The sequence below is a fragment of the Bos indicus x Bos taurus genome, chromosome 22 (genome assembly GCF_003369695.1).
Source record: "Bos indicus x Bos taurus breed Angus x Brahman F1 hybrid chromosome 22, Bos_hybrid_MaternalHap_v2.0, whole genome shotgun sequence".
Classification (NCBI taxonomy): domain Eukaryota; kingdom Metazoa; phylum Chordata; class Mammalia; order Artiodactyla; family Bovidae; genus Bos; species Bos indicus x Bos taurus.
The window spans coordinates 23,303,075-23,328,726 of record NC_040097.1 but is presented as its reverse complement, the minus strand read 5'-3'; the positions used below and the strand labels follow the sequence as shown (position 1 = coordinate 23,328,726).

Here is a 25,652-nt window from a genome sequence, read left to right as displayed (position 1 = left end):
ATGCCATCAAATAATACAAACAGAATGCATTTCTCACCCTATCGATTTCCTTCTGCTGACAAACCTACAGGGCGCGAATACAGTGGTGCTCACTGTTTAGCCAGTCATTAATTTACCCACGGTGAAGTTCTGTGCCCAAAAAGGGAAACATCTTAAGCCCTTAAAGTTTGTAGCTTGCACAGAAGGGAAGCTGAAGGAAGGGGCTTTACAAGGGTGTCTGATGTTAAAAATGAAGAGTCAGACTAGATCGGGAGAGGTTCAGGATCACAACGAGGCAGAAACATGTAAAATATTTCATGCAGCCAACCTTATTTATTGAGAAATCCTAGTTTTATTGCCCGTTAACATGTTTGTTCCACAAACTAATTTCTCATAAAGCAAAGCACAACTTTTCTTATAAATAGTATAAATTATTTTATTTACAGAACTTGTTACAAAACAAATAGACTATATATTTCTTCTTCTCTTTTAAATATCCAAAGTAATCCTCTATCCCTTGCATTTGTTCATGTTCTATACAGCAGCCAACAAAAAGTCCAGCTGAGATGCTCTTGATTATGTGTACAAATGATCAAACTATTCACACATTTTAAACAGGAGATTGCTTTTATAACCAAGCTCAAAGGGAAGAAAAAAAAAAAGAAAGAAACCGGCAAAATGCTTTCAAGGCCCTACACTCACACTGACAGTATGTAGTGCTCATTTAAATGATCTGAAAATGTAAAAGGTTTTACACAAAATGTAAAAATGATTATTTTTCTGCTAAACATAATGAAACTTTTAACAATCATTTTTCCAAAGCCCAACTATCCCCCCCACCGCAGGACAGAATGAGAGACATTAAGAAATTCCTTGGCAACAGAACTCTTGCAGGAAGACAGCTGCCTTTATAAGTTACATTTTTTCAAATTATACATTTTTTTTCAATGTTCTCAGAGGTACTCTGTATTATATTTTTTGGAATACAAAATATTTTAAATATTCTATTTTAAACTCTGCATTTCACGAGTGAATAACAAAACGGACACGCTGTTAAGCTGCTGGCTGACAGAAGATTTGTAACCCTTGGTGCCACTGGGCAATTCATTGCCAGTTGAATTCCTGTGAACCAAAAGGTCTTGATTTTAAAATACCTTATAAAATTACCAGCATTTGGTGGTTTTCAACTCCTCCCCTAAAATTTAAGTAACAATATTTAGGTGGAAAAAGCAAACTCCAAAAAAGTTCAACTGAACATTCAAGTCTTTTTAAAGAATCTGTCTAAGCTTAAAACTAGGTTCAGGCACTTTCAGTTTTGTGTTTTTCCCATTAGTTTTAATCGCGTCACATACTAACACCCGTGTGCTCGGGGCGCACACACACACACACTCACTCTCACACATAACAAAAGAAAAGCAGTGTGTCACTTGTTACATGTAGTCTACAGGGAAATCAAGCAACTAGGGAGAAGCAATGCCCACTTCATCTGCACGAATCCACTCCCGAGACACTGAAAGGGACAGAAGACTTTCACAGAACAGAGGCGTCCCTTACATGGTAAAGGAGGCAGGTCCTAGAACTACTGGCTTGGCAGTGAGCCACTTCAAATTATAAAAAGGTATTTACTTTTATTAATTAATAAATAAATACTAGATGATCTCAACTGTACCAAAACAGGATATCAGAAAAAAAGACCTGTGCAAAAATACATATTTAAATATGTACAATTCATTTTTAACAAAATATGTCTTCTCAAATAGGGATACTTCCATATTTATAATAGAACAAGAAATTCCAAAATAAAGATACAAAAGTAGGTTTCGTATAATTCTTTGTTCATCATTGCAGCACTTTTTCTTTTTTTGTAAGTTAAGAAAACTGCAGGAGTTGTCACGGAATTCTATTGGAAAGAATATAAAAGTTATCTTGGTTTTAAATTGATACCAAAGTCTGTCTAGAAACAACCCAACCACTGCAAATTTGGTTTCTGCAAGTTAATTCAGTTCAAAAAAATACTTGTACTCCCGTGTTTTAAATGGTCTTACTTGTTCATTATAATAAAAAGTAGTTGTAGGAGAAAATAAAAATATTTGAACAACAGTCTAAAATTTAATAGCACTGTTTAGAATAGGTCTGTTTGTGGCAGGCAGAGTCCAAAATGGCTAATTTCCTAATCCCGATGCTCTGTGTACTACCGGGAGACAATAATGAAATTAAAACCTCAATCTAAGAAATCAAAGGATCAAGATTCGCTTATCTAAATATCTACATTATTCTGAGTCAACTTTCTATCATGGGTCCTATTCACATCTTCTGGAACAACATGATCTGTCTACAATTCCATCACTAAAAGCAACTTTATTTATAACCATCAAGTCCCCTTGGCTCTGAAAATAAATTCTACCCATCCCCCATTGCACTTGTCACTGAGGAATCAGCTAGGTACGTTCTGACTTCCTCTTACCTCCTTCTGTCCCTCTCCTGGGATGAAAAACCAGACCAACCTCTCCTAACCACACCAAATGGGCCCATCTGTGCACTCTTCTTACAAGCTCTCTTACAGTATCATTTTAAAAACATTTACTAATTGATTGCATAATAACTAAACAAGATACTGTTCTCCCCTTCCTTTAAAAAAAAGAATCAATATTTACATCAATTTATAGCTAAAGTATCTCCATAAACTTTGTTATCTTACATAATAATTCTGTAGCGATTCACATTATTAGGCTGGTAACCAAGTATTTATTCATTCTACCTGTTGTTGACTGAAAATTCCCTGAATCTGAAGTTTGTAACCCAAGAATTGTAAGGAAAATAGATGCACTGACTGGCTCTGTCCTGGCTCTACCCGGGGCCATGATTGGAGCCTTGGGAAATTTACCCTGTGGTTGGCAACTTCCTGTGTTCCTCTAAGTGAAATGCCTGGTTCTCCTTTCAGGAGGTGCCGGTGGAATCAACTATTGAAAAGCTCCAGCTCATCCCCTCAAATTCAATGGCACCTTCTCAGGCAGAGATGCCTTAACCTATCAAACTCTTTCTCTGGGGCGTACTAGAAAAAACCTTCTGGGTGGGTGGGGGGTGGGTGGGTGGTCTCTGAAACCCTCAGGAACATCACAGGCATTAATCCCAAGAAAGGAGGTATGTCACGGAGCACCCCACCACCTCCACATGGGTGCCGTCACCTGCGCCCCGCCCTGGGTGCCTGCTGCCCACCTCAATGGCATCCCCAGAAACGTGTACAGCGGCAGGATACGGGGTGTAGATACGCACAACACCGGGAGTGCTCCAAACAGAAATTGACACTTAGTCCCAGGACAGGATCCAAAGAGGTTGAGGGGAACACACAGAGCGCCTCGGAAACATCTAAGTATTCCAGTGACTTGGTGAGTGACAGATTCTGCTGCATCCCAGTTATTTCATGTTACAAAGGCAATTTTTAAAAACAGGAGCCTGGGCGGGACAACTGGCCTAATCATATTGTTTAACATGAAAACAAAGGTTAAAAAAAAATCAATCTCTTTGGAAATCGTGGAAAATTTTCCCCCACAGTGATTTTTATCTGCCCCCTCCCATCAAAATTTGGCTTTCCATATCAAAATTGTCTGCATTTTCTTTTCTTTTTTTAAATTCACACAGAATTGCTTTTGTACCATGAAAAGTAAGCCTCTACACTGGTGTATCCTTGCTCTCTGGCCATCAATGGCTTTTAAACCAGTTCACACATGAAAAACTTCTGACGGCTTCTGATCCCGAATTACTTGCAAAAGGCTGGGCGAAAACACAGGCTCTTTTATCACGGCGCCTCACACTAACGTCCACACTCCATTCCGGACTCCAGATGTAAACACCTAGCCACAGACTCCCTTCTCCAGAGGGCTGCTCGGGGTGCAGCTCTGCTTGCCCCCAGAGGTCTCTCCAGTTACGGTATCTGACTGCTGGAGAGGGACCTGGGGCCTACAGATGCCAGGGTGAGGGAAGACCTAGGCAGGGAGAGTGAGGGAGGGAGAGAGGGAGCAAAGACTACAGTCACACTCTTGCCGAGACACTGGCGCCAGCCAGCCTCCTCCAAGAGCGGCTCGGTGATACACTGCAGGTGCAACAACGAGACAGGAACTTCTCACAGGTGGCAGCAAGCCATCCAGACCTCTAACACTGATAAAAGCAACCTGGTGGCTGGACTTGATCCAGTGTCCTGTAACGAGTACTCACTGCTACAGACAAAGCTTCAGGGGCATCCTCATTAAAACAACGGCCCGGCAGATTTCTACCCTCGAGGCCCACAGGAGGCTGGGAAAACAGACTCAAAGGTGTCGTGGAATCCAGAGTGCTGAGTGGAGCTGTAACTTGTCGTCCAAAGTGTCCACATTATTCCTCCCCATGCTATTTCCAGCTGTCAGGGATGGGCCTTTGGCTTTCAAAAAAGAGGGGGGTGGGGAGACATCGAAAGGTAAGTAAGCGGCTGTCCCCAGCCCTGCCCTGATTCTAAAAAGGTACTCCCAAGGCCACGCACCGCTCATGTCTCCTCTGCCCGGGCCGTGCCAGGAGCAGGCAGCTAGAGAACTTGGTTTTAGCTTTCAACAGTCTCCAACGACCTTGGGCACAACCCTTCTAAGAGACTGGCTCTCAGAAAACAGTCCAGAAGAGATGCAGCCTGGGTTTCTAGCTTAGAGAAAAGGCTCACATGTTTGCCTTTTGGTTCTATTTACGGATGCTGCTTCCTTGAGGCTTTTCCAGGTTGTCAACTGAGAATTGAACAAGGTCAAATGGGCGAGCACACAGGTGTGAAAGCTCACACCCAAGGCAGAGGGGAGGCAGGGAGAGGGAACTCTGGCCTTCGCTGGCCTGCAGTGAGCTATTTTTAGGTCCTTGGTGGCAAAGCCCACAAGTTGACTCAGGGGCTGGGCGGGCACTCAGCAATATCTCCCAGGCTCCCCAGCAGGTCCCCGATTCTGCTGTTGAAGGGACTCAAACCAGCCCAGTTATCTCGGCTCTAAAATCTGCTCCATGGAGAAGAGCGAGGTCAGGCCCCTAGTGGTCTAAGAGCAGACTTCTGTACAGCATTTTGGAGGCATGGGTCCCTTTGATAGTCTGAAGAAAGCTACTGGTTGCCTCTTGCAGCTAAATGATCAGGGATGTAAAAATATGCAATACTTTTTTGGGCAGTTCGTCCATCCTGTGGTCTGTAGCCATGCCCCACACCCCCCGCCCACCGAGTTTGTGTAGCGTAACAGAAACTATTGCACTGCACAGAGAAAACCTTTCTCAAATACAAACATGATGTGAAACTGCTTTTAAGGAAAAGAACCTAAACATGGGCTGTTTGTCCAAGGGGGACGTAGTCCTCCTCAGATGGTGGAAATGAGAGGTGGCAAATGGGTAGCTCCTGAGCCAAACTTAGCTGAGAGATGTGTGGGCTTCACCAGATCAAGACAAAATGAAAAAAAAACTACAGAGCTTTGGAAAATGGTTAAATTTCTCATGAAGGTTCAGATGCGCAGTTTCTCTCTGAAATTAGAGCAAGTTTCTGGGAGTCGCCGCTCTGTGCAGACGAGGCGCCCACTCGCCAGTACTCCACCTTGCCCCGACACCGGGGGCGGTCTGGTCTGCAGCGGCTTCTGTGTGAAGACGGCCCGCTCCGTGACAGGGGTGCGTGCAGTGGGACTTCCCTCCCGGGATTCACATGAATCGGGAAACTATGCTCAGAAGGGTATTACTAAGGGATGGATTCTTACAGGGTTTGCAGTGCATTTTTATGCTTATCATTAAACTATAAATCAAGAAGTTTTCACTTGTCCAGGAATCCTGTTCAAAGGCCCAAATGACACACAAATAGCCCGTATGTATTTGTGGCTCAAAGAGAAGAACTGAAGCAGCTGCTACTGAAATTTATGCGTCATTATTTTCCCCACACCTTTGGCGCCGAGTTTTCATTCACACATATACTGGAGGGAAACTTCTGTCTCATGAAGAAACTTCTTGGTATTTTCTGGACAAGTTCTAGTCTGACATTTATGTTCAGTTTTGAAGATGAGGAAGGGAAAACAAAACCAAACAAAACAAAAAGAGCCTCACATTTTAAAGCAGAGCTCTGAGGGTGACACTGCTGAAATTCCTGCTTGTAAGCAAAGACAGAAAGTGCTCTGCTGAATGAAATGACAAGATGAGAGAGGAGCTGGACAGAACAAAGAGGAAGGTGGAGGAACTGGCCACAGGAGCAAACAGCAGCCGGAGGAGGAGTGGGGAGGAGACAAGACACAGCCAGAGAAACCACGGTCAGTAACAAATCCGATGCCCGACAAGCCCTTTTCTAGAAACAGGTCACATTCAGGTTTCTTTTCAATCTGTTAACTTCAATGAGATATTAGTCTTCTGCTCTGCCATAGTTAAATTCTGCTTCCCTGCCTCCTTGGAAAACAGGAAGGAAAACACAGAGGGAGGGAATTAACATGAAAATCTGAAACTCTTTGATGGGAAAAATATTAACAGCCTTTTTCAACTTTAAATCATCCCTTTCTACATCAGCTTGATTTTCGCCCAGCTTTCTTCAGAAAAACGTACGAAAGGACTGCGCTCCAGGACACGGAGGGCCCCACCGTCATGCAGGACGGTGTCCACCGCCCCAGCTGCTGAAATGCGCTTGGTGTGGCCTCCTTAGCCAGGAGCATCTTCCGAGTCATCAGAGAGTCTGGCAGAGAGGCGCCCGTGTGACCTTCATCTGGCCTTCAACTCGGCCTTTTCTTAAAAGACACCGTGAAGCCGGACACTTGCTTTTAGGCAAACCCACCAAACCGACCGCACAGATCTCTGAGTTGATCAACCATGTCAAGGGAGAGGCCACGAGCCTCCCCACGGGGCCCCCAGGCCCTGTCCTACCTGATGGAGGAGGGAGCTGTTCGTCAGCCCCGGTGCCCCCGGGCTGGGGCCCACGTGTTTCGCGTGGACGTTGTTCACGGCCGGCAGTTTGGCCACCTTGGTGGGCTTGCTGCTGCCGCCGCTGCTGTTGACACCACTCGAGCCGGGTGAGCACTTTCTTTTCTTTCCTAGGAGTTTGTCCAGAGGAGTGTGTGAGTGCGGGTAGGCGCCGTGGGAGTTGACGGGTAGCTCGCCGCCGGCCTGGTGCACGAAGGGGCCAAGGGAGAGTGTGGAATCGCCGCTGTTGACCATCACGCTCATCCTCTTGATGGACTCGCAGGGGTTCCCGCTGGAGGTGCCCCGGCACCCCGGCTGCTCGTGCCGGCCACCCACCGAGTTCGCTCGGCTGGCCACGCAATTGAGGCTGATGCCCGGGGCAGAAGCTACTGCTGAGGGGTGGGGAGGTCCAGAGTGAGCCACACAGTTTTTCCTAAAAGACTCCATGGAATGAGAAGAAGAGGACGAGGATGATGAGGAGGAGGACGAGGGAACTAACAGTGGGGAGCTGTTTTTGCGTTTCTTTCCTGAGCCGCCGCCGGCACTGCTACTGGCGTTGTGACAGTTCGTGCTGTTACCAGAAGAATCCTTGGGCCGCAAAGACTTGCTGGATTTCAGCTTCTGAGGTTTCCGGGCCATGGGGGAGGAGGGCACGGAGGACAGGCCGGAGGGCGTGGAGGGGGAGGAGGAGGAAGAAGACACTTGTCTGGACTGCATACTGCTCACAGGGTCCACAGCCCCGGAGGCGGCGGGCTGGGCGTTCAGTGTGGTTCCGTGAGCTGGGACCAACTTACTGCTGGGGGAGACGCAGGTGGACGAGAGCGGGACAGGGGAAGGTGACACGGTGGCTGCTGCCAGGTAGCTAACCCCACAGTGTGACGTCGGCACAGAGTTTGTCCGGTGAGGAACACGTGTGGACACAGGCGATGTGGTACTGGGAACGGGCGGGATCTTCCTGCAAAACAGAAGAGGGCATGAGCAGCGTCCACCAGGGCCCTTCGTGGAAACTTTCAGAAGGAGACCTCCTACACCTCTGGCACCGAATACATCCTTTGGTCAGAGGGATCGCGCCAAGATGCTGAGCCACAAGGAGTGTCACTTCAAACTCTTCACACTTTCCTGTGCTCTGAGAACACTGGCCTTAAGTCCATGCGCTGGGGCCACATGTTCATACCACATCCTTCCATCCAGCGCCACGAACGCCCTGATTCTGGCTATTGATCTTCCTTCTTCCTAAACCAGGTCATGGCGCTAGACCTCATGTATCTTCTGCCTAAGACACGGTCACCCCAACTTCTGCTCATCCTTCCGTTTTGGCCCATCATCACTTTCTTAGGAAATATGACTTTCCTAACTTGCTTACTTCCCGCTCTGCCCCATTCCTAGACTTGGGAAGGCTCTGGTAGTTTTAAAAAGTGTGACTGAGGATTACTGTCCAGCGTCTCTGCAGATGGAGCAATTCACAGCTGATTTACTACTGTCCATCCAGCACAAGGTCTAGAACACAAAGGCACTCAAACACTAAGAGAACTCATGAACAAACAGGGAAAAAGGAAGGACACAGCTAGTTAGGAACAACTGCCAGGTCCCAGATACTGCCTGCAGAGCTGGGAAGCCCCAAATCTCAGGGGATTTCTGGTCAGCGTTCTGACAATGGATTCTGATAATACTATCTGGGTATCTATTCAAACAGTCACATGAGGGACCCTCCCCACTTTTATTTTAGCTATGACTTATAAAATCTAACAGCACCAAAATATCAAAAAACCCTATAGCATAATTAACACTCAGGTAGCAAAACAGCAAATGGCCTGACTAGAAGTCAGCTGCCAAGACTGCCCTGCCCCACACTTCACGCGGCAGCTCTGGCTGATCCAACTACCAGCAGTGCTCCTCAGCCTTCAAGTCAGAGAGCTGGCCTAGATCGCTGCCAAATCTCTCTCGATGCTTTCTGAGACGCACTATGCTGCTAAGTCACTTCAGTCGTGTCCAACTCTGTGCGACCCCATAGACGGCAGCCCACCAGGCTCCCCCGTCCCTGGGATTCTCCAGGCAAGAACACTGGAGTGGGCTGCCATTTCCTTCTCCAATGCATGAAAGTGAAAAGTGAAAGTGAAGTCGCTCAGTTGTGTCCAACTCTTAGCGACCCCATGGACTGCAGCCCACCAGGCTCCTCCGTCCATGGAATTTTCCAGGCAAGAGTGCTGGAGTAGGGTGCTGAGACAAACTATAGCTATTCATAAAAGGAATTAAAAAACTGCAAGTGTTCACACCAGCCTTAAAACCTTCCCCCAGCAAGAGTGTGGCTCCTACTCTAAGTCTGTGCTTCCAAACGTGGCTGCACGTCACAATCATCCGTGGCGTTCAGGCCACACCAGGATCACGGGGGTGGGGGTCCAGGCACTAGTAACTTCTAGATTTCTCCAGATGCTGAGGTTGATTGAGAAGCTGGGCTTCTATCCCCATGTTACTCACGAAGGATAAGCACTGACATTACAGGAGAGGCTTATTGGAAATGCTGAGTCCCTGGGCCCCACCCTAGACCTCCTTCATCAGACAGTATATCTCAGCAAGACCCCTGGGGCACTGGCACCTGTGAGAAGCCCTGATTGAAACTCAATGCAGGGGCCCCTGCTCCCTGGGTGCAGTGGCGTCTCATGGCCACCAGGTGGCTTAGGAGGACGGAGCCTCAGGGCCAGGCTGCTGGAACCAAACCTGGGGAAAAGGAAAGGCTTCCATAGGGGCAGGGATGTGGACTCTGGATGACATTACTAGTTTCTCATTAAAAAGCTCTTTCAAGTCATTTCCTACCTTTTGCATAAAGAAGAGACCAAAAAAAAAAAAAAGACTAGGCAGTCTTACTGACCTACGTTTGCATGAGTAATCCCAAGACATACAAGCAACTAATAAAACTGTCTGTGAGGAGTGGGTGGAAAACAGGAGCATGGCGATCAGGGGAAGTAAAACTTTTTACTATGTGCCTCTTTGTATCCATTTTTCCTTTTTTAGCCAGTCTTAAAAATTAAAAAAAAAGAAAACTCACATCAAAATCTGATGACCATCCCAGCCCGTCCTTGGTGGTAACGGCACACAGACAGCAGACGGAGCACACAGGCTGAGTCAGAGCAAGAGCCAGCTGCCCTCACTGCCATCCAGAGCCTCCACACGCTGCGGACCACTGAACCACTGCCAGCTTACAGTCCCCCACGCACCCCCGGCTTAGCCACAGCAACCGAAGCACGAGGGCTCAGGACAGCGCTGGGGCTCCTCGCAGGAGAGAGGACGTGCAGCTGCGTCAGGGCGTGGGACCCGGACTGCATCAGGAGGCTCCTTGAGTGCCTCAAAGACGCCACCTCAAGAGGAGTTCTCCTCTGCTGAGAAGTCCTGAGCCGCTCCTGGCAAATCCCAGGGGCTGCCTGTGCCAGCCCCCCTCAATCCCGTGTCGAGAGCACTCATTTCCTCAAGCATCTGGCCTGGCACCTCTCTCCAAGCTCCTACCCACCCCAGGCCTGTATGCCAGCTCATCACTGAGCAGCCTGTCTCTGCTGAACTGATTTTTTAAAATCAAAGGTCACGGTAATGGAAAGAAAGTTTCCTCCTCACTGGGAGCAAGTGACTGATAAGGCAGGCAGACTGCGACACATCAGAGAGACGGAACAGCAGTCAGCCAGGGGACCCTGCTGCTTCAGACACTACAGTGCAAAGATGTCTCTCCGCAGGAGCCACCAAGAAGCAACTCAGAGTCTCTCACCCAAACCCTGGCCGTAAACCACTCATCAACGTAACAGGGATAGAAATCCCCGGGACTCTTCTAAACCCTGACGAGTATGTTAAATCCACAGATCTGTAACCTCAGTGAGCTCTCCAGGTCCCACAGGGTAAGAAACTGAGATTTCACGCATCTTAAAGTTGTCTGATCTGAGGCTACCACCCCCCCACCAAAAAATATTCCAAAACCACTGCCCAAGTCTGTCTCTGGGTCAAAACACTGTTACTTCATTAGAGCTCTTACCTAGTAAGAACTAGGAACAAACATGAAATAAAGCCGAGTAACAGTGCCATGGGGCTGGTCTTCACTATGAACAAATGTAAGCCCTACTAATCACCATAGACATGGTCCTCTGGATCGTGGACTATCCAAGGTCTCTGACAACTTCCTCTGACTATAATAGGAAACACAAGCAGAGAGGCAAATAGATGTACTTGTAGAGTCTACTCAGGGAGACACTAGGGTAAATGATGCCCAAAGGGAGGATGTGGGATGACTAGGTACTACTAGACAGCCCCCTTTAACAAAGCTCAGTGATTCCCAAAGTCGGTTCTATCCAACACTAGTCTCCCAGATGCTCCCCTAAAACAGGTTCCCAGGTCACAAAAGCCTGACAGTCCACATTATATATGATATCATCCTATGTTCATTTGAGAGTTACAACGAACAGCACTCATTAAAGGCTCTGAGAAGTCCTGCAATAACAAAAACTTTCCTTTCAGAAAAAAAAAAAAAAACTTTCCTTTCAGAAAGACTGGGTTATAAACTTTTTGGGCCACGGAACTCCTCTTCAACTTAAAATCACACTGGGGAAACAGGAGCATGTGTAAGGCCACACAACACGATCGCCTTACTTTCAACTGAAAGCCAGCGCAAACAGCTCCTTTGCCTGAAACCCTTCTCCCCAGGGCTCTAAATCGGTGTCATCCAACCTCTCGGATCTTCTCTTGTTCCAAGAGACTCCTCGCTGGTTCTCAAATAAGCCACGTTCTTTTCTGACTTAAGACCTTCATGTGCACTGTTCTCCTTGCATGGAACCCACTCCTCCTGGCCCGTCCCACGACTACTCTTTCTCACTCACTCATTTCAGCTCAAGGGTCCCTTCACACAGGTTCTCCATGAAGCCCTCTGGCCTGGAGCTATGAAAACTGTATTTGCTACGGTGTCTGGCCTACAGTAATCTCAGTAAGAGATACAGATTATAAGCATTTCTGTTATTCTCTCTTATGACAAGCTATGATGTCTGTTCTCTGTTGCCTGGCTTTCACGTTTCTCCCTGCCCTAGAACCTGAGCTCCGTCCATCTGGGAGCCCCTTGGCCTGAAACCCCAGCACCGAGAACGAGACACATCTGCTGCAGGAGTGAATGCACGAATGATCAAGCCCTTCCTCCAGGGCTGGGCAAGCCCTTATGTTCATCAGAGAGATGATGACCTTCCTTAAATCAGCCCCATAAGCAATGAAGAGGATGCAGCCCCAAGGCCCCACCCGCCCCGGAGGTGGCGGACAGGCACTCACTTCCACAGCTGCGCGTTCAGATGCTTCTCCACCATGAGGTTGAGGGCGCAGCGAAGCCGGTTCCACCTGGAGTCAAACACGTAATAGCCTCTTCCAATCTGCCGGCTCCCAAATGTGCAAAACTGCAAAAAAAGAAAGCAAACGCTTGGGCTCTCGGACTCTGAGGGTGCACGGCCCGGGAAGGAGCGGCCGGGACAGACAGCACTGACTGAGGACCGCGGGCTGTGAAGCATGAATGTGGCAATGCCTAGCCCTGAGCGTCACGGAAGAGACTGCGAGCAGCAGCAGATGCGCCCGCCAGAGAGCATGCCGCCTCGGGGCGACCTGCATGGATGAGGGCATGCTGCGGTCCCCGGCACGCCCCCCGGCACTGCCCTGTCCCTGCTGCGTGGGGAGGGTCGGCACGGGGGCGGGTGTGGAACTTACAGATGCTGGCTGAGGATGATGACCTGAATAATGACAGTCCAGTTTTTCAACAGACTCTTCTTTGTCATCGCCTTCTCCCTCCTCACTGGATAACCGAGAAGCTGGCTCAGTGGCAGGCAGGGGAGGGTGTGGAGACTCATAGACTGGAGGAGGGTCAATGGGGGCACTCCCACCTTGCTGAGCAGGGCAGCCTGGAGGCCTTGGTGAGCAGAAAGTGCAGCACTGATCAGATCACACCATATGTCTGGGAATCAGCCGCCTCGACTCAGATACAACCATGTATCCAAAACCACCAGGGGAGCTCTGGGCGCCACCACTAGCCCTTGGGTACACAGATGCAGATCCAGGGTGCCTGGAGCGAAGGGGTCTCTCTCCTGAACCGCACGATGTCAAATGGAGCTTTCTGCCAGGTCTAATCAAAGTCACTTACAACCTTTCTCCTTCCCACCTGGTCCTCCTATTCTCCCCAAAAAAGGCAAGATGTATGTGGAACTTAAGCGAATTCTTTCATTCCTCTTCAAATGTCACTTGGAACTGGGTTACTAAGGCGATCAGTGAAATTACAGGTAACGTGCTCTACAATAACAGGGACAGGAGGTGATAAAAGAAGGTGGGCTCATGTGGGTGATCTGGAAGGTGGGACTCATGGACAGTAGTGTGCTTTTCCAACACAGAAAGGCCTCATGTTTCTAGAGTTAAGCCTACTTTGTTTAAGATGGTGGCACTTTAATGAAAAGGTGGCCAAAGAAAGGACTTGCTAAGGATCAGCGGCCTGGCCCTGGGCGCATTCTGGGGCACCTGCTCGGAACACTCCTCCACTGTGCTGAACCAAGGGGCTCACGTGGGGACAGGCTCAGGCACACACTCAGGTTTCCACAGGGAGGCACTTCCACCCCTCATGCGACCATTTCAAGAATCGGACATGTGAGGGGAAAAGGTTAATTAAGCAACAGCAGCCAAGGGTCGGCACTTTCCTAAGCAGAAGGCCCCAATACTGATGGTCGAGACACAAGACCCTCCGTTATCTGTGCCTTTTTCCCTTCTCTCTGGATACAAAGTCCTTTACTTGAACTTGGTTAAATATACAAGCACACACAGGCATTTACTCAGCCCACCATCACTGTGTCTGAGGGATGTGGCTAAGTTCTGACCTGCTGCTCACTGCACAGCTCCAAAGCCTAATGTGCACTCCGGCCAGAGTCCCAGATGAATGAATGAAGATACATGTAAAAGGATGCTATAAAAACTCAGGCTGAATGCCTAGCCCTAGCAAGAATCCCTTCTACTGTATTTTGCAAGAAGCAAGACACATGAATGGGAAATTGGTGCCAAAGCCATGTGAGGTGTCCCCCTCGCTATTACAGGCAGGACCCAGCTTCACCCTGCTCTGCAGGGTCAGGAGACACTCATGTGGAGCAGGCAGATCTAGCTTTACTCTGCTGCTTGTGTTTGGCCACGAAGAGCCCTGGTTGAAACTTACTGATGAACAATTTTTTTTTCCTCTTAAAATAAAACCCAAGTAGGAAACACGCCCTCTTCTCACAACTAGCCTGATGCCTGTCCTCAACAGCATGACACACCAGGACTCTACAGGCTGCACACCTGTTCTCTGAAGGAGGGAGAGAGCTGCAGGATGCGGCTTACCTTGGAAGACTGGGGGTGTGAGGTTTAGGTTTACTAGCTATGAAAGGCTTTGATTCGGAGGGAATCACTCCGTGAGAGTTTTGGTGTGGCTCCTGTGACGTTCTAGGAGGGGTGGGATGTGGGTCCCTGAGAGGCTGCGCTGGTTGCTGAGAGTCCGGATGGCGAATCGATTCCTTTTCCCTGGTTTTGTTTTTGTGCTCGGCTAACAACACGTCGAATCGTTTTCTTCTACCCTGGACAGCCCTCCGCTGGGTTAAGGAATGTGTCTACACACCAGAAACAACAACAAAACAAACAGAAATGGAGGAATGTCATTAATAATTTTTTAATGTCATATATCAAAGAACACCGATGCCAATAAAAAAGCAATCTAGACCGTTAGCATAATCAAAGGCTGCTTAGCATTTGATAAGGGAAAAACCTTAAGAGTATGAATTTTATTTTTTTTTAAAGCTAGAAGCAGATATTCCAGGCTCCAAATGTATAAGACTCTGGTGATGTCACTTCCACCAGAAGAAAGAAAAAAAAGTCAACCATGCCACCTGGTGTGTAACTGAGGGGCAGACGATACAAACAGGTGACAGGTCCTTAAGTTCTGTGTCACTGGAGCAATTCATTGATCAGGACTGTCACCAACCCCACTAGAAAGTCTCTTCTTGGGCCACTTAGAGTTTTCAGTATTAAAAGGGAAGAAACACTTCCCTTTTATGGGATGATACATCCCATAAACATGTATCAGAAAGTCTTCTTTCAGTAACTGCCAGAGAGTAAAAATCAAATACAACTGCTTCTTTATTCCAGAGACAATGCCATAAGGACAGAGGAAGCGGCTAAAGACACCCTAGAAACAGGGGCTGATGCGGCAGAGGGAGATCTGGGAATTAAAGAGTGTGAATCCAAGAGAAGACAGACTGTGAACAGGAAAAGATGCACAGCAGCGTGAAACTCCATGAACATGCACTCACTATGGAAATCAAGAAAATGGGACAGACAGCATTTCTGGAACTGGAGACAATGTGTAATCTCAGAATCAAAAATGGTCACATCTTTAGAAATTTGGAATTACTCTTGAGAAGAAGAAAGGTCAAGTAAACCTGACCACTCCTTCCTGTCAGGACCCCTGTCGGTATTAAAAAAATAAATAAATAAGCAAGGCGCCACTAACCACAGAGGCCCAAATAACACCTCCCAAATATGAGTGAGTCGAGTCCTTCCCTCATGCATGCCACCGCAGCACTACAAATGATCATTCTCGTGTGCTCACTGTCCACACATTATACAAGTACACTGCCCTACAGGCTTACATGTCTGCTGCAGCGGGAAGGATTTAAGGACAGTCAGACTTCTCATTCCCTTGTGCAATTCAGTAACATAACCCAGTCCTTATCAGTCACACTGCAACTATGTCTGCCCAAATGTAACCTGGCACAGACAGAAACATGAGTAGGGCTTTAAAAAACTTTTTACTTGTTTTTCTTTAATATGTAATATATCCCAAAGTAACCCAAATGAAGCCAAGAACCTGTGTCTTGTTCAGTGCTGTACAAACACCTAGGACAGCACCTGGCACACCATCAATGGCTCAAACGAAAAGCAGATACAAACAGTGGCCCTCCAATACGCGCTGAACGCACACATGAATGCACGATGTCACTGGTCCACCCGCCCGTCTCTCAGACAGATGATGGAGGAGCTACTCCTCATCTGAGCGTCCCCTGGTGCCCGGCATGGCAAGACCGAGTGAAGAAAGTAGGCAGAGATGATGGATATTTCCCAAGCTTGGTTTGAAGAGTAAATAGCATTTCCACTGGGTTCTGAAGAACAGTCTGACGTTGCCCATCAGAACTCTGGGAACTGTCTGAAGCCCACAGATAAAGACCCGCTGTAAGGCGGCCCGGGGCCCGGCTTGCCCTAACACCCGTGCTCCCTGCTCCCCACGCCTCTGGCACCAGGTGCTGCTTGCTCTGTCTCCTGCCCACCCCCAGGCTGCCCTGTGGACCCTAAGCTGTTTGCTCTGCCCTCCTCCCATAGCCTTCACACCAACTGTCTCCGCTGTTTCTTCCACCCCTTTTCTGCCCAGACAAACCCCAAGAAGTTCAGCCTAGTAGGCCTAAGGTGAAGGAGCCTCCCCAACTCAGTTCCCCTAGTGAAGATTGCGACTACCCTGGCCTCTCTTTGTATTACTCATCAGAGGTAACTTTTACCATAAAGGGTAGGAGCCAGGCCTTGTTCAAGCCTGTATCCTGGGGCCTAGAGGGAGGTCTGTGCCCACATGTGTGTGCAGTAACTGTTTCTACACGGAGAGGAGCCCAAGTCTACCTGTATGAACATGCAAGGACACAGAACAGAACACTGGATAGATGAGGAAGTGAGGAGGGGATAGCGAGGGTGGCAGGCAGACGACAGAATGACAGGAGTGGGCAGCGGCAGGTGCCCTGACAGCCAAGAGAGCAGACAGTGTCCTCAGCCTAACAGAGACCTGGACAGCAGCCGGGGGACACTGAGCTGGGGCGCTCAAGCGTGTTCAGCCCCATGGCTTAAGAGAGGAAGGGAAAGGGAGACGCAATGACCCACAGACCACGAGAGCAAAGCACGGGCGTCTGTGCCAGGACAGGCCAGTCGCCATGCTGCGTGCTCCGCCAGTTCTATGGTGCACTTGTGCCCCGCCTGGGTAAGGATACATACTAATGCAAAGAGAGGCTAAGCACCCTACTAGACGCTCAAGACCCGTTAACAGAACACGTGAAGGGCAAGCACAACTCGAAGAGACGTGAGAAAAAGGCAGGATCCACATAAAGCCACTGAAGGTTCAGGAAGAAGACTGGGCAAATCCCTTGCAGAACTGGAGTTGATAAGGCTTTTGGTTCATCAGCATGCCTCACAGATAATTAAAGAAGAGCATCCTGGGTAAAGTAAGCAGCCTTCACTAACCACAGTTATCACAACACTGAGAAATCTATGTGGCTGAGAGTCAGGCAGGCAGGGAGAGAGTGGAGAGAGGCTGGCAAGTGTGATACAGTGTGGAGCAGGGCTGAGGGACGCGCTCACGTTGAATGGGACACAAGTGTAACAGAGCTCAAATGGCTACCGTCGACAACGCACCATTCGAAGTGTTCAATTAATACGACGGAAAGCAAAGCAATTTGTCCTGAGGAATTCTTAACTGGGAGATTCAAAGGTGAATTTGAAGTGGAATGACCTCTGTGATAAAATGCAAAATTCAGAACATGCACGTGTATGTATGTTTTCCTCAGAGAAAAGGATCCATAATTCTTTAAAAATTAGATATTTAAAGGTGCTCTTGACCAATTTCCTCAAAATATTCAGTACCTTGTTGCAAGATAAAACCCACACACTAAAATTAAATATTAATAAGAACTATCTACAAATAACATTCCTCATTTCTGAAGATCTGAATATTCTTCCACTGTTTAGTGGATGAAGTGGAACCTGAATGTCTTTATTCAAACATAATCCTTGGCAAAATTTACTATAATACATCAAAAACTTTATTAATTTGTAGTGAACACCACTAACTTCTATAATTTTTAACCGTCGCCAAACAATGGCTTTAAAATTACTTCAAGGCAATGATTCTGAATACTTTTTGAACCCATCTGCAGGGTAGCTGGGGACATAAACATATATGCTCATTTACAGAGGGTCTACTGAAGCCACCCCTACATCCACACTAATTTTATAGTAAATACACCACCTTCTCATGAGCACACTGGCTGAGTTTTCTAAGGAAAACTCAGGGAAGAAAGGGAGAATCTTTACATTTTCATCGTGTGTGTGATTGATGCTTTTGAACTGTGGTGTTGGAGAAGACTCTTGAGAGTCCCTTGGACTGCAAGGAGATCCAACCAGTCCATCCTAAAGGAAGTCAGACCTGAATATTCATTGGAAGGACTGATGCTGAAGCTGAAACTTCAATACTTTGGCCACCTGATGCGAAGAACTGACTCATTGGAAAAGACCCTGATGCTGGGAAAGATTGAAGGCGGGAGGAGAAGGGGAAGCCAGAGGATGAGATGATTGGATGGCATCACTGACTCAACTGACGTGAGTTTGAGCAAGCTCCAGGAGGGATGTGGTGATGGACAGGGAAGCCCAGTGTGCTGCAGTCCACGGGGTCACAAAGAGTTGGACACGACTGAGCAACTGAACAAACTGATGCATATGTATACACACACCGATATACATACTTGTGTGTGTGTGTGTGCACACACAGATATAGGATTACACGTGACCTGGGTTTTTTAAAACTAAAAAAATAACACTATCTCAAAGTCACAGATTTTTTAAATTGCTGTAAAATTAAGAACCAGAGATTACACAAACATTTTAAGAATCACACAAACATTTTAAGAATCTACCCATACATGCAAAGGAAATTTCTGGATGTATCCTATGTCAGTACACTTCAAAACACAGTAAAGGGGAGCCTCTCAAATTAAAGGCATTGATGATAACAGATTGATTAGGGGAAAACACTGTCCTCCTGGAAACAACAATGCCCGCTGGGGGCAGTTCAGAACAGCAGTTTATAACAACAGCCCCACGTGTTCTGAATTGGAGGTGTTCTCCATCAAAACAGAGCCAACACCGCCCTTAAAAATCCAGGAAAGTCACCAGAACAGAGGCCCTGTGGGTGAGAGAGACCCGGGGGGGCAGCGCTGCGCAGCCCCGGCCCCCAGCTTCCCGGAGCACTGGGCTCTCCCCAGGGCCCCTCCCTACCTTGCATGTCAAAGACCGGGTGCAGGGCTTCTTGGTGTCGAGGTCGATGACCCCACAGTGGATGTCAGGATCAAACTCTCTTTCTGTCAAAAGCACACAGACATTACCATGGGTTCAACACTCCTTCATTTATTCTGAAAATAGAAATCTGAGATTCTCTTATTTCAGGCAAATTATAACTTGAAGCAACTCTATCACATTATCAATAAATGGAAAAAATAAAATGTTTTGAGCAATGAAAAAAAAAGTCACGACATCACTGAGAGGATGGGCATTGTAGTCACCAGACGAAGGAGAGGGACCATGTGAGCCAGCATTCCTCACTACTCATTCAAGAACACGCCACTAGAAAGCTACTTTTATGTCGCCTACACACACGTGCACTTTAAAACCGAGGAGGAGGAGGTCAAGGACACAACTTAGGGAACTCCATCTGAAAGCTGAAGTTGGCTAGTTCTAAAAGGAGGACTTCTAATAATAGTTGATTTGCTCCCCCAGGAATGCCCAGTTAATAGAAAAAGAAATACTGAGAGAAAAAATATGAAGTTACCTGATAATCTCTTATTTAAAAACTTCCTGTTATTGGAGTAATCTTCTGACTTCTTTTCCAGAACAGGCGGTGCAGGAAGCCCTTTGCCATTCAGAATGTGTCCAGGTGAAGGCAAGGTTGGCTTTGGTATTGAGGGGCAGTTAAGGCCAGGCTTGACTGAGGAGCTCACAGGAGCAGGACAGGTGGGCCCCACCGCGGATTTCAGTAGTGTGCCATCCATCTTCGGATGAATCTTTTCCACTTTGATAGAGGGCGTCATGCTGTTGTAGGGGAAGTGAGAACACCAGCACCTGAGTGCCCTGCAGCCCCAGGAGACTGGCAAGCCAGAGGGATGAGGCAGAACCTCGGTCTACCTATGTGCCATGCAGAGCTAGGTTCCCAAAGGCACCTTGGGACAATCTGTTAGGACTATGCAGAAAACTCAGCAAACCTTTATCCATAAGCCTTTCTGGAGAGGCAGAGAGCTCCAGAGGAACTATCACATTTGCGTGGCCTTTCTTCATTCCAGAACAATCTTACACATGAGCCTGTTACCCAATGCAACTCCTGCAAGCAGCAAAATATGAAAGGGTCTCAAAGGACCAGAGACTACTCCAGGACCCTGTGAGGATATCTTTTGAGAACTGTCATTTTTAAGAACTGATCCATCAAAATGAAGTAAAATGAGTGAGTAGAGAAGAGCGCAACTGAAATTAGAGAACATTTCCAAGAAAGGTCACTATGGACTCAGAAGAACTGAATGATGCCTTATAGTTTATCTCCAAGAAGAGCCTCTCTGCCCCTGTCAACGAGGAAGATCCAGGTTTAATTAGGACATGACGTGTCACTGAAGCGGTAATTCTCCAGACCCTGAAGAAGGCTTCCCTGACAGGAGCCTGGAATCTAAGTGCCTGGCACCCAGCTCGTGAGCACTGAATACCTGGATCACTAACCAAGAACTGATTTTTCTTGGCGTCTTACCGATCCTGTCACTTGGGTGGCAAACACTGCTTCGAAGCTAACAGCTGGCCTGGTCCCCATCTAAAGCCCAGCTACAGACACAGAAAATCTGGACCAGTGAGGTTTTGTACATTTTGTCCAACGCAGTCAGTGCTCTAACAGCTGTTAAGCTGGCGAGTGACTTACACGCTGCACTGGCATTTTCTTTGGCGCTCTGACAGCTCCAGGAACGAAAGCCAAGCCCGCTGTACTTGCGCTTCTGACAGATGAGTGGAGGCTGGGGGCTTAGCAACCAGGACAAACAGCACCAAACAGCTGTACCTGGAGCAGCCCGACAGTGGCAGAGATACCACAAGATGCCATGGCCTCTCCAAGCTGGCAAGGTCTGTGCACAAGAGCAGGTGTGGCCGCTGCCCGAAGATTAACCAGGTTATCAGACCTTGGGACTGAGACGTATGGCATACCCTCCACAGGGAGGCGGGCCAGGGAAAAGCCACCCGCCACCAAGGCCGAGGGATGCCATGAGCCGGCAGGACGGGTTTCCATGAGCGGCTGCTCTTCACGTGACCACACAGAGCCTGCCAGCTATGGAGCCACCGCGGAAACTTGTCAAGGCCTGTCCTCGTAGTGGGAACCTCTTTCAGCTTCCCCTCATCAGTGCTCTGACGTGAACCCAAGTCAGGGGGTGGGAGGAAGCACTGCTTCCCTATTTGCTTTGCAAGGCCCAGAAAACCCTAGAACAGCTTCTGGGGGTCTCTGGTTTTTATTCTCACTGTTAGCATCAGTGGCAGCAGCACCAGCACCCCTTCCTGCACAGTCTCCTGCGGGGCTGACACTAGCAGCCTTGACTGGCTAACTGACTCTAACACATGAATCCTACCGTCCCAGCGACCCTGCACAGGGGCCATGGTCTTAAAACTCCGAGAAAAACAGGGCCTTGGCTAAGGCCCCTCAGCTAGCAAGTGACAGGGGCGGGATTTGAACCTCAGGCCTGTTCGACTGGAGAGTCCCATGGCTAAATCTTTTCATGCTTCCCTCTCATTGTGCACATAAAGGAGATAACCACAGTATCTATTACACAGGATTGCTGTGATAAGTAAATGACAATACACGCAACTAAATCTCAACAGCTGGCACAGAAGAAAGGATCAGTAGATAAGTATTATTAACCTGATCATTATTGCTATCATGACTCTGCAAAGTTGCCCAAGCTGTAATAGGGAAACAAAAAGAAACAACAACGTGTATCTGGATGTCCCCCAAAGTGGGCTTTCTTCTACATTATCCACAGACACTCTCACAGGCTACTTGTGTACACAGTTCCACTTGCGGCCGGTGAGCTTTAAGAACCCTCTGAGCCATACTCACATTCTACCATGGGGGACTCTATTTTGCTGAATGGGATGCATTGGCCTGTTCCCCCTGAGCTGCAGTTTCTCTTTGGGCGATTTCAACAACTTGGAACTTAACGAGGATGTGCTCAGGACACCTCCGCTGGAAGAACGGCTGCTTCCACTTCCACTGCCTCCTTTGCTTTTGGACAGAGAAGGGAAGAAGGAAAACACTGAAGTGGGAGGAACGGCCAAAGAAGGCTTGCTGGATGAGCTATGTCTTCTTTCTGAAAAGGAAAACAAAGTGGGGGGGGTGGGGGGGTGGAGAAAAAACAGTTTCAGGCAAGTCTTCAATGGAACCCTGGAGGAGTCCCCTGAAATCAACACATTTAGGTTCAAAAAATGTGTCACTAAGTGAAAATATATTAAACTCACCAGCTTTCAGAAATGGCTTATCTAGGCCCTACAGACTTATTCTGGATTCTAGGAACTGGTCCTTCTGCTTAAGAAAACATTTCACCATAAAGAGGTTTATCATACATAGATAACCACTAGGAAATTAAATAGCCACTTTAAACCTGAGACTACTGGGTTTTGCATTTTAGAAATAAACCTCACTGACTCCAATTTGTAGTCAGAGAGGGCAAAATTATTCATTCATCTCCAGAACTCTGTTCATTGACACCACACAGAATTATTTCTTCCTTTCTAGTGCGGGATATCTCCAATTTTCAAAACAGCAAAGTGTTAAGAAACAAGTTGTACTTTCATTTTATTTTTTTGTCACTACCCACCAGCACATGACACCAAATAAGAATGTTTCTAGGGTTATCTTATCATTCCTTATGAATCTGTGCTGAAATTTTCCAGTGAATCACTTCACTCCCCTCCCCCAACCCCTCCCCCACTTTTAAAATAATCTTACTTGACTACAGATGGCACAGCTCTGGTTCACACCACTAAGATGCCAAAGGCGTAAGACAAAAATACCACAAATAGCTTTGCCTGTTTTATAAACCAGGAAGTAATTCATGGTTAAGCAAGAACTACACAGGTTTAACTGAAAATAAGTCTATCCACTAGAGAATCAGGTTCTCTCAGAGTAAGGCAATGCATACTAAATAAATCGAGAGCTGAAGAATGTTACCATCAGAAACAAGTACATTATTTAGTAACTTTATCTTCTTAAGTACCTTATGCTGGTAGCTTAGTAATTACCTTCAGTTAAACTTGTACTTTAAAATGGCATGTTTGCTTAACTCTTAGGTTTAAAAATGTATGTGACTCAACATCTATTTCTCACAACATGGAAGCTATATGAATATTTTAAAAATCGCATATTAGAATCAATTTGACTACAGTTCAGTTCAGTCACTCAGTAGTGTCCAACTCTTTGCCACCCCATGGACTGCAGCACACCAGGCTTCCCTGTCCATCACCAACTCCCGGAGCTAGCTCAAACTTATGTGCATTGAGTCAGTGATGCTACCAACCGTCTCATCCTCTGTGGTCCCCTTCTCCTCCTGCCTTAGATATTTCCCAGCATCAGGTACTTTTCTACTGAGTCCGTTCTTTGCATCAGGTGGCCAAAGTATTGGAGCTTCAGCATCAGTGCCTCTAATGAATATTCAGGACTGATTTCCTTTAGGATTGACTGGTTTGATCTCCTTGCAGTTCAAGAGACTCTCAAGAGTCTTCTCCAACACCACAGTTCAAAAGCATCAATACTTTGGCGCTCAGCCTCCTTTATGGTCCAACTCTCACATCCATTCATGACTACTGGAAAAACCATAGCCTTGACTAAATGGACCTTTATAGGCAAAGTTATGTCTCTGCTTTTTAATATACTGTCTAGGTTAGTCATAGCTTTTCTTCCAAGGTACTAGCATCTTTTAATTTCATGGCTGCAGTCACCATCTGCAGTGATTTTGGAGCCCAAGAAAATAAAGTCTGTCACTGTTTCCATTGTTTTCCCATCATGTAAATGGTTTATTTCCAAATGTCTTTTTTAACCAGTGAAGCTGTGCTGAGTTATTCGCAGAAGGACATCTGGTCACTGATGCTTTATGAGGTACTAAGAGCCTGCTCTACACTAGGACAAAATTATTATGTTATCTATAAACAGAATTCAAATTCTCCAACTAGAACAAACAAAGGCTACAACCAAGTTAGGAAGGCCTAACTGGTAGTCATTTATAAGTGCCTGCTGCTTTCTTCCTCAGATATGACAGTTGTGTGTAAGGGAGGGAAAGCCAAAATAAGTTAATTTGGCATCTGAGGATTTCTTTAAAAAAAAAAAAAAAAATTAAGTTTCCTTCTCTTCTGTGATCCCCAGATACTCTGAATGTACTTTCAAGCATCAGCCCTTGTCAGCCAGGACTGCGAAAATCTGTTTCCATTTCCCGACTCCCTTGGATGACGGAGCTTATTGCCTCAGTTAGCCGCCCCTGACAACCCGGCACAGAGTAGGCCTTCAGTTAACATTGGCCTGACTGGTGCAGCTCTTCTTGTGAAGAGAGTGATTCTCACATGGTCCCAGACCAGTACTTCTCAACCCTGGCTACTCATGGGCATAACCTAATGAGCTAAAAAAAATACTGATGCTTCTTCACTTCCACTCTCAGAGATTCTGATTCTGATTTTTCTGTGGCCTGGGCATTCAGATGCTTACAAGTTCTGTGTGATTCCACTGCTCAGCCAATGGTGAGAGACTGCCTAACACCAGGCTAATGTCTCCAGGACCATTAACCACAGCTGAGGAAGTCCACATCTGCCACATAAAATACTATTTTTCACTCAACATTTCTATGTAAACGATCAACTCCACTGTTCCTCCCTAATCCAATATTCACCAGTCTCTTATGGGGATATCACTGGTGTTTTGGACACAACAATTCTCGTACAGGACCTCAGGGTGGTTAAAATTCCTGTTCCCCGAGCCCCTCATCACCAGTAAATGGTACCACTCCACCAAGGGCAACCTGAATCTACCCCCAATCAAAACTGCCCCTCCCAATCTATTTTCAGATGGCCTAGCATGAAATAGGGTATCATTCAGTTGAGAGATATTTTCCCCAAACAATAGTATGTATAAAATAGGTTTTAAAAGTCTGTAATATACATTACACTTCTGATATAAATTAAATATAAAAATATTCATCCATATTCAGCCACAAAAATCATCCTGTGTATCCCCAGTGGAAGAGTACTAAGGAATACCACAATATCTGTAATACAAAGAGGGGGAAAAAACTTCCAACCAGATCTTTGACTTCTAGGAAATACATTCCTTTTACAATTTGACGTGTTATCAGAATTCTCAAGTGTCTCTGAGTGAAAGTGATGTATTTTCTCTTATATCAAATGATGTAAATTATCAACCTAATTAATCTTCTGTAATGATCATCTTGAAGACAGAAAGTAATTCTGAAGCCACTGATCTACTAGGGAATGATTTCAGCATGAAGAATTTCTGCATTTGCTTTTGTGAGATTTCCTCTGTAAGAAGCACTAGGTGGACACAGAAAACGACACCTGGTTGAACTAAGCCAGTGAAAATAAAAGCACACACCCTCAGTCTGCTCACCCCCACCAAACATCCACCAGCCACCCCAGTTCACCACGGACGTGAGGAGCCACGCCACCCACAGCTGGTGCGACATTTCCCTCCATTTCGGATAGGCTTCCTTCCACCACTTCACAGCAGCTTACAACCTGAAACCCTGCTGACCTCGACCTTCAGAAGCGCGTGCCAGGCTGTCTTCAAGGAAAACTCATATTAGAGTATTTAGGCATTTTTCAAAGCATTTAATACACACACAACTGTGCTACCATTCTTGTTAGGG

At 46.9% G+C, this 25,652-nt stretch overlaps 1 protein-coding gene across 4 annotated transcripts in view; it reads right to left on the bottom strand.

Moving 5' to 3' along the window:
* Positions 1 to 283: 283 nt before the first annotated feature.
* ATXN7 (ataxin 7) overlaps positions 284 to 25,652 on the bottom strand; it is a 134,070-nt gene continuing 108,701 nt past the window's right edge. For 2 of the 4 annotated variants that reach the window (XM_027523259.1, XM_027523261.1), the window contains 7 exons: positions 21,845 to 22,094; positions 19,538 to 19,797; positions 18,988 to 19,070; positions 14,248 to 14,513; positions 12,604 to 12,802; positions 12,178 to 12,299; positions 286 to 7,846 (listed from right to left, as the gene is read on the bottom strand). In XM_027523259.1, coding sequence (XP_027379060.1) covers positions 6,805 to 7,846; positions 12,178 to 12,299; positions 12,604 to 12,802; positions 14,248 to 14,513; positions 18,988 to 19,070; positions 19,538 to 19,797; positions 21,845 to 22,094 — 2,222 coding nt within the window. In that variant the 3' untranslated portion in view covers positions 286 to 6,804. Of the gene's footprint in view, positions 7,847 to 12,177; positions 12,300 to 12,603; positions 12,803 to 14,247; positions 14,514 to 18,987; positions 19,071 to 19,537; positions 19,798 to 21,844; positions 22,095 to 25,652 lie in introns of all 4 variants that reach the window. The other 2 variants (XM_027523260.1, XM_027523258.1) reach the window with 2 other exon arrangements.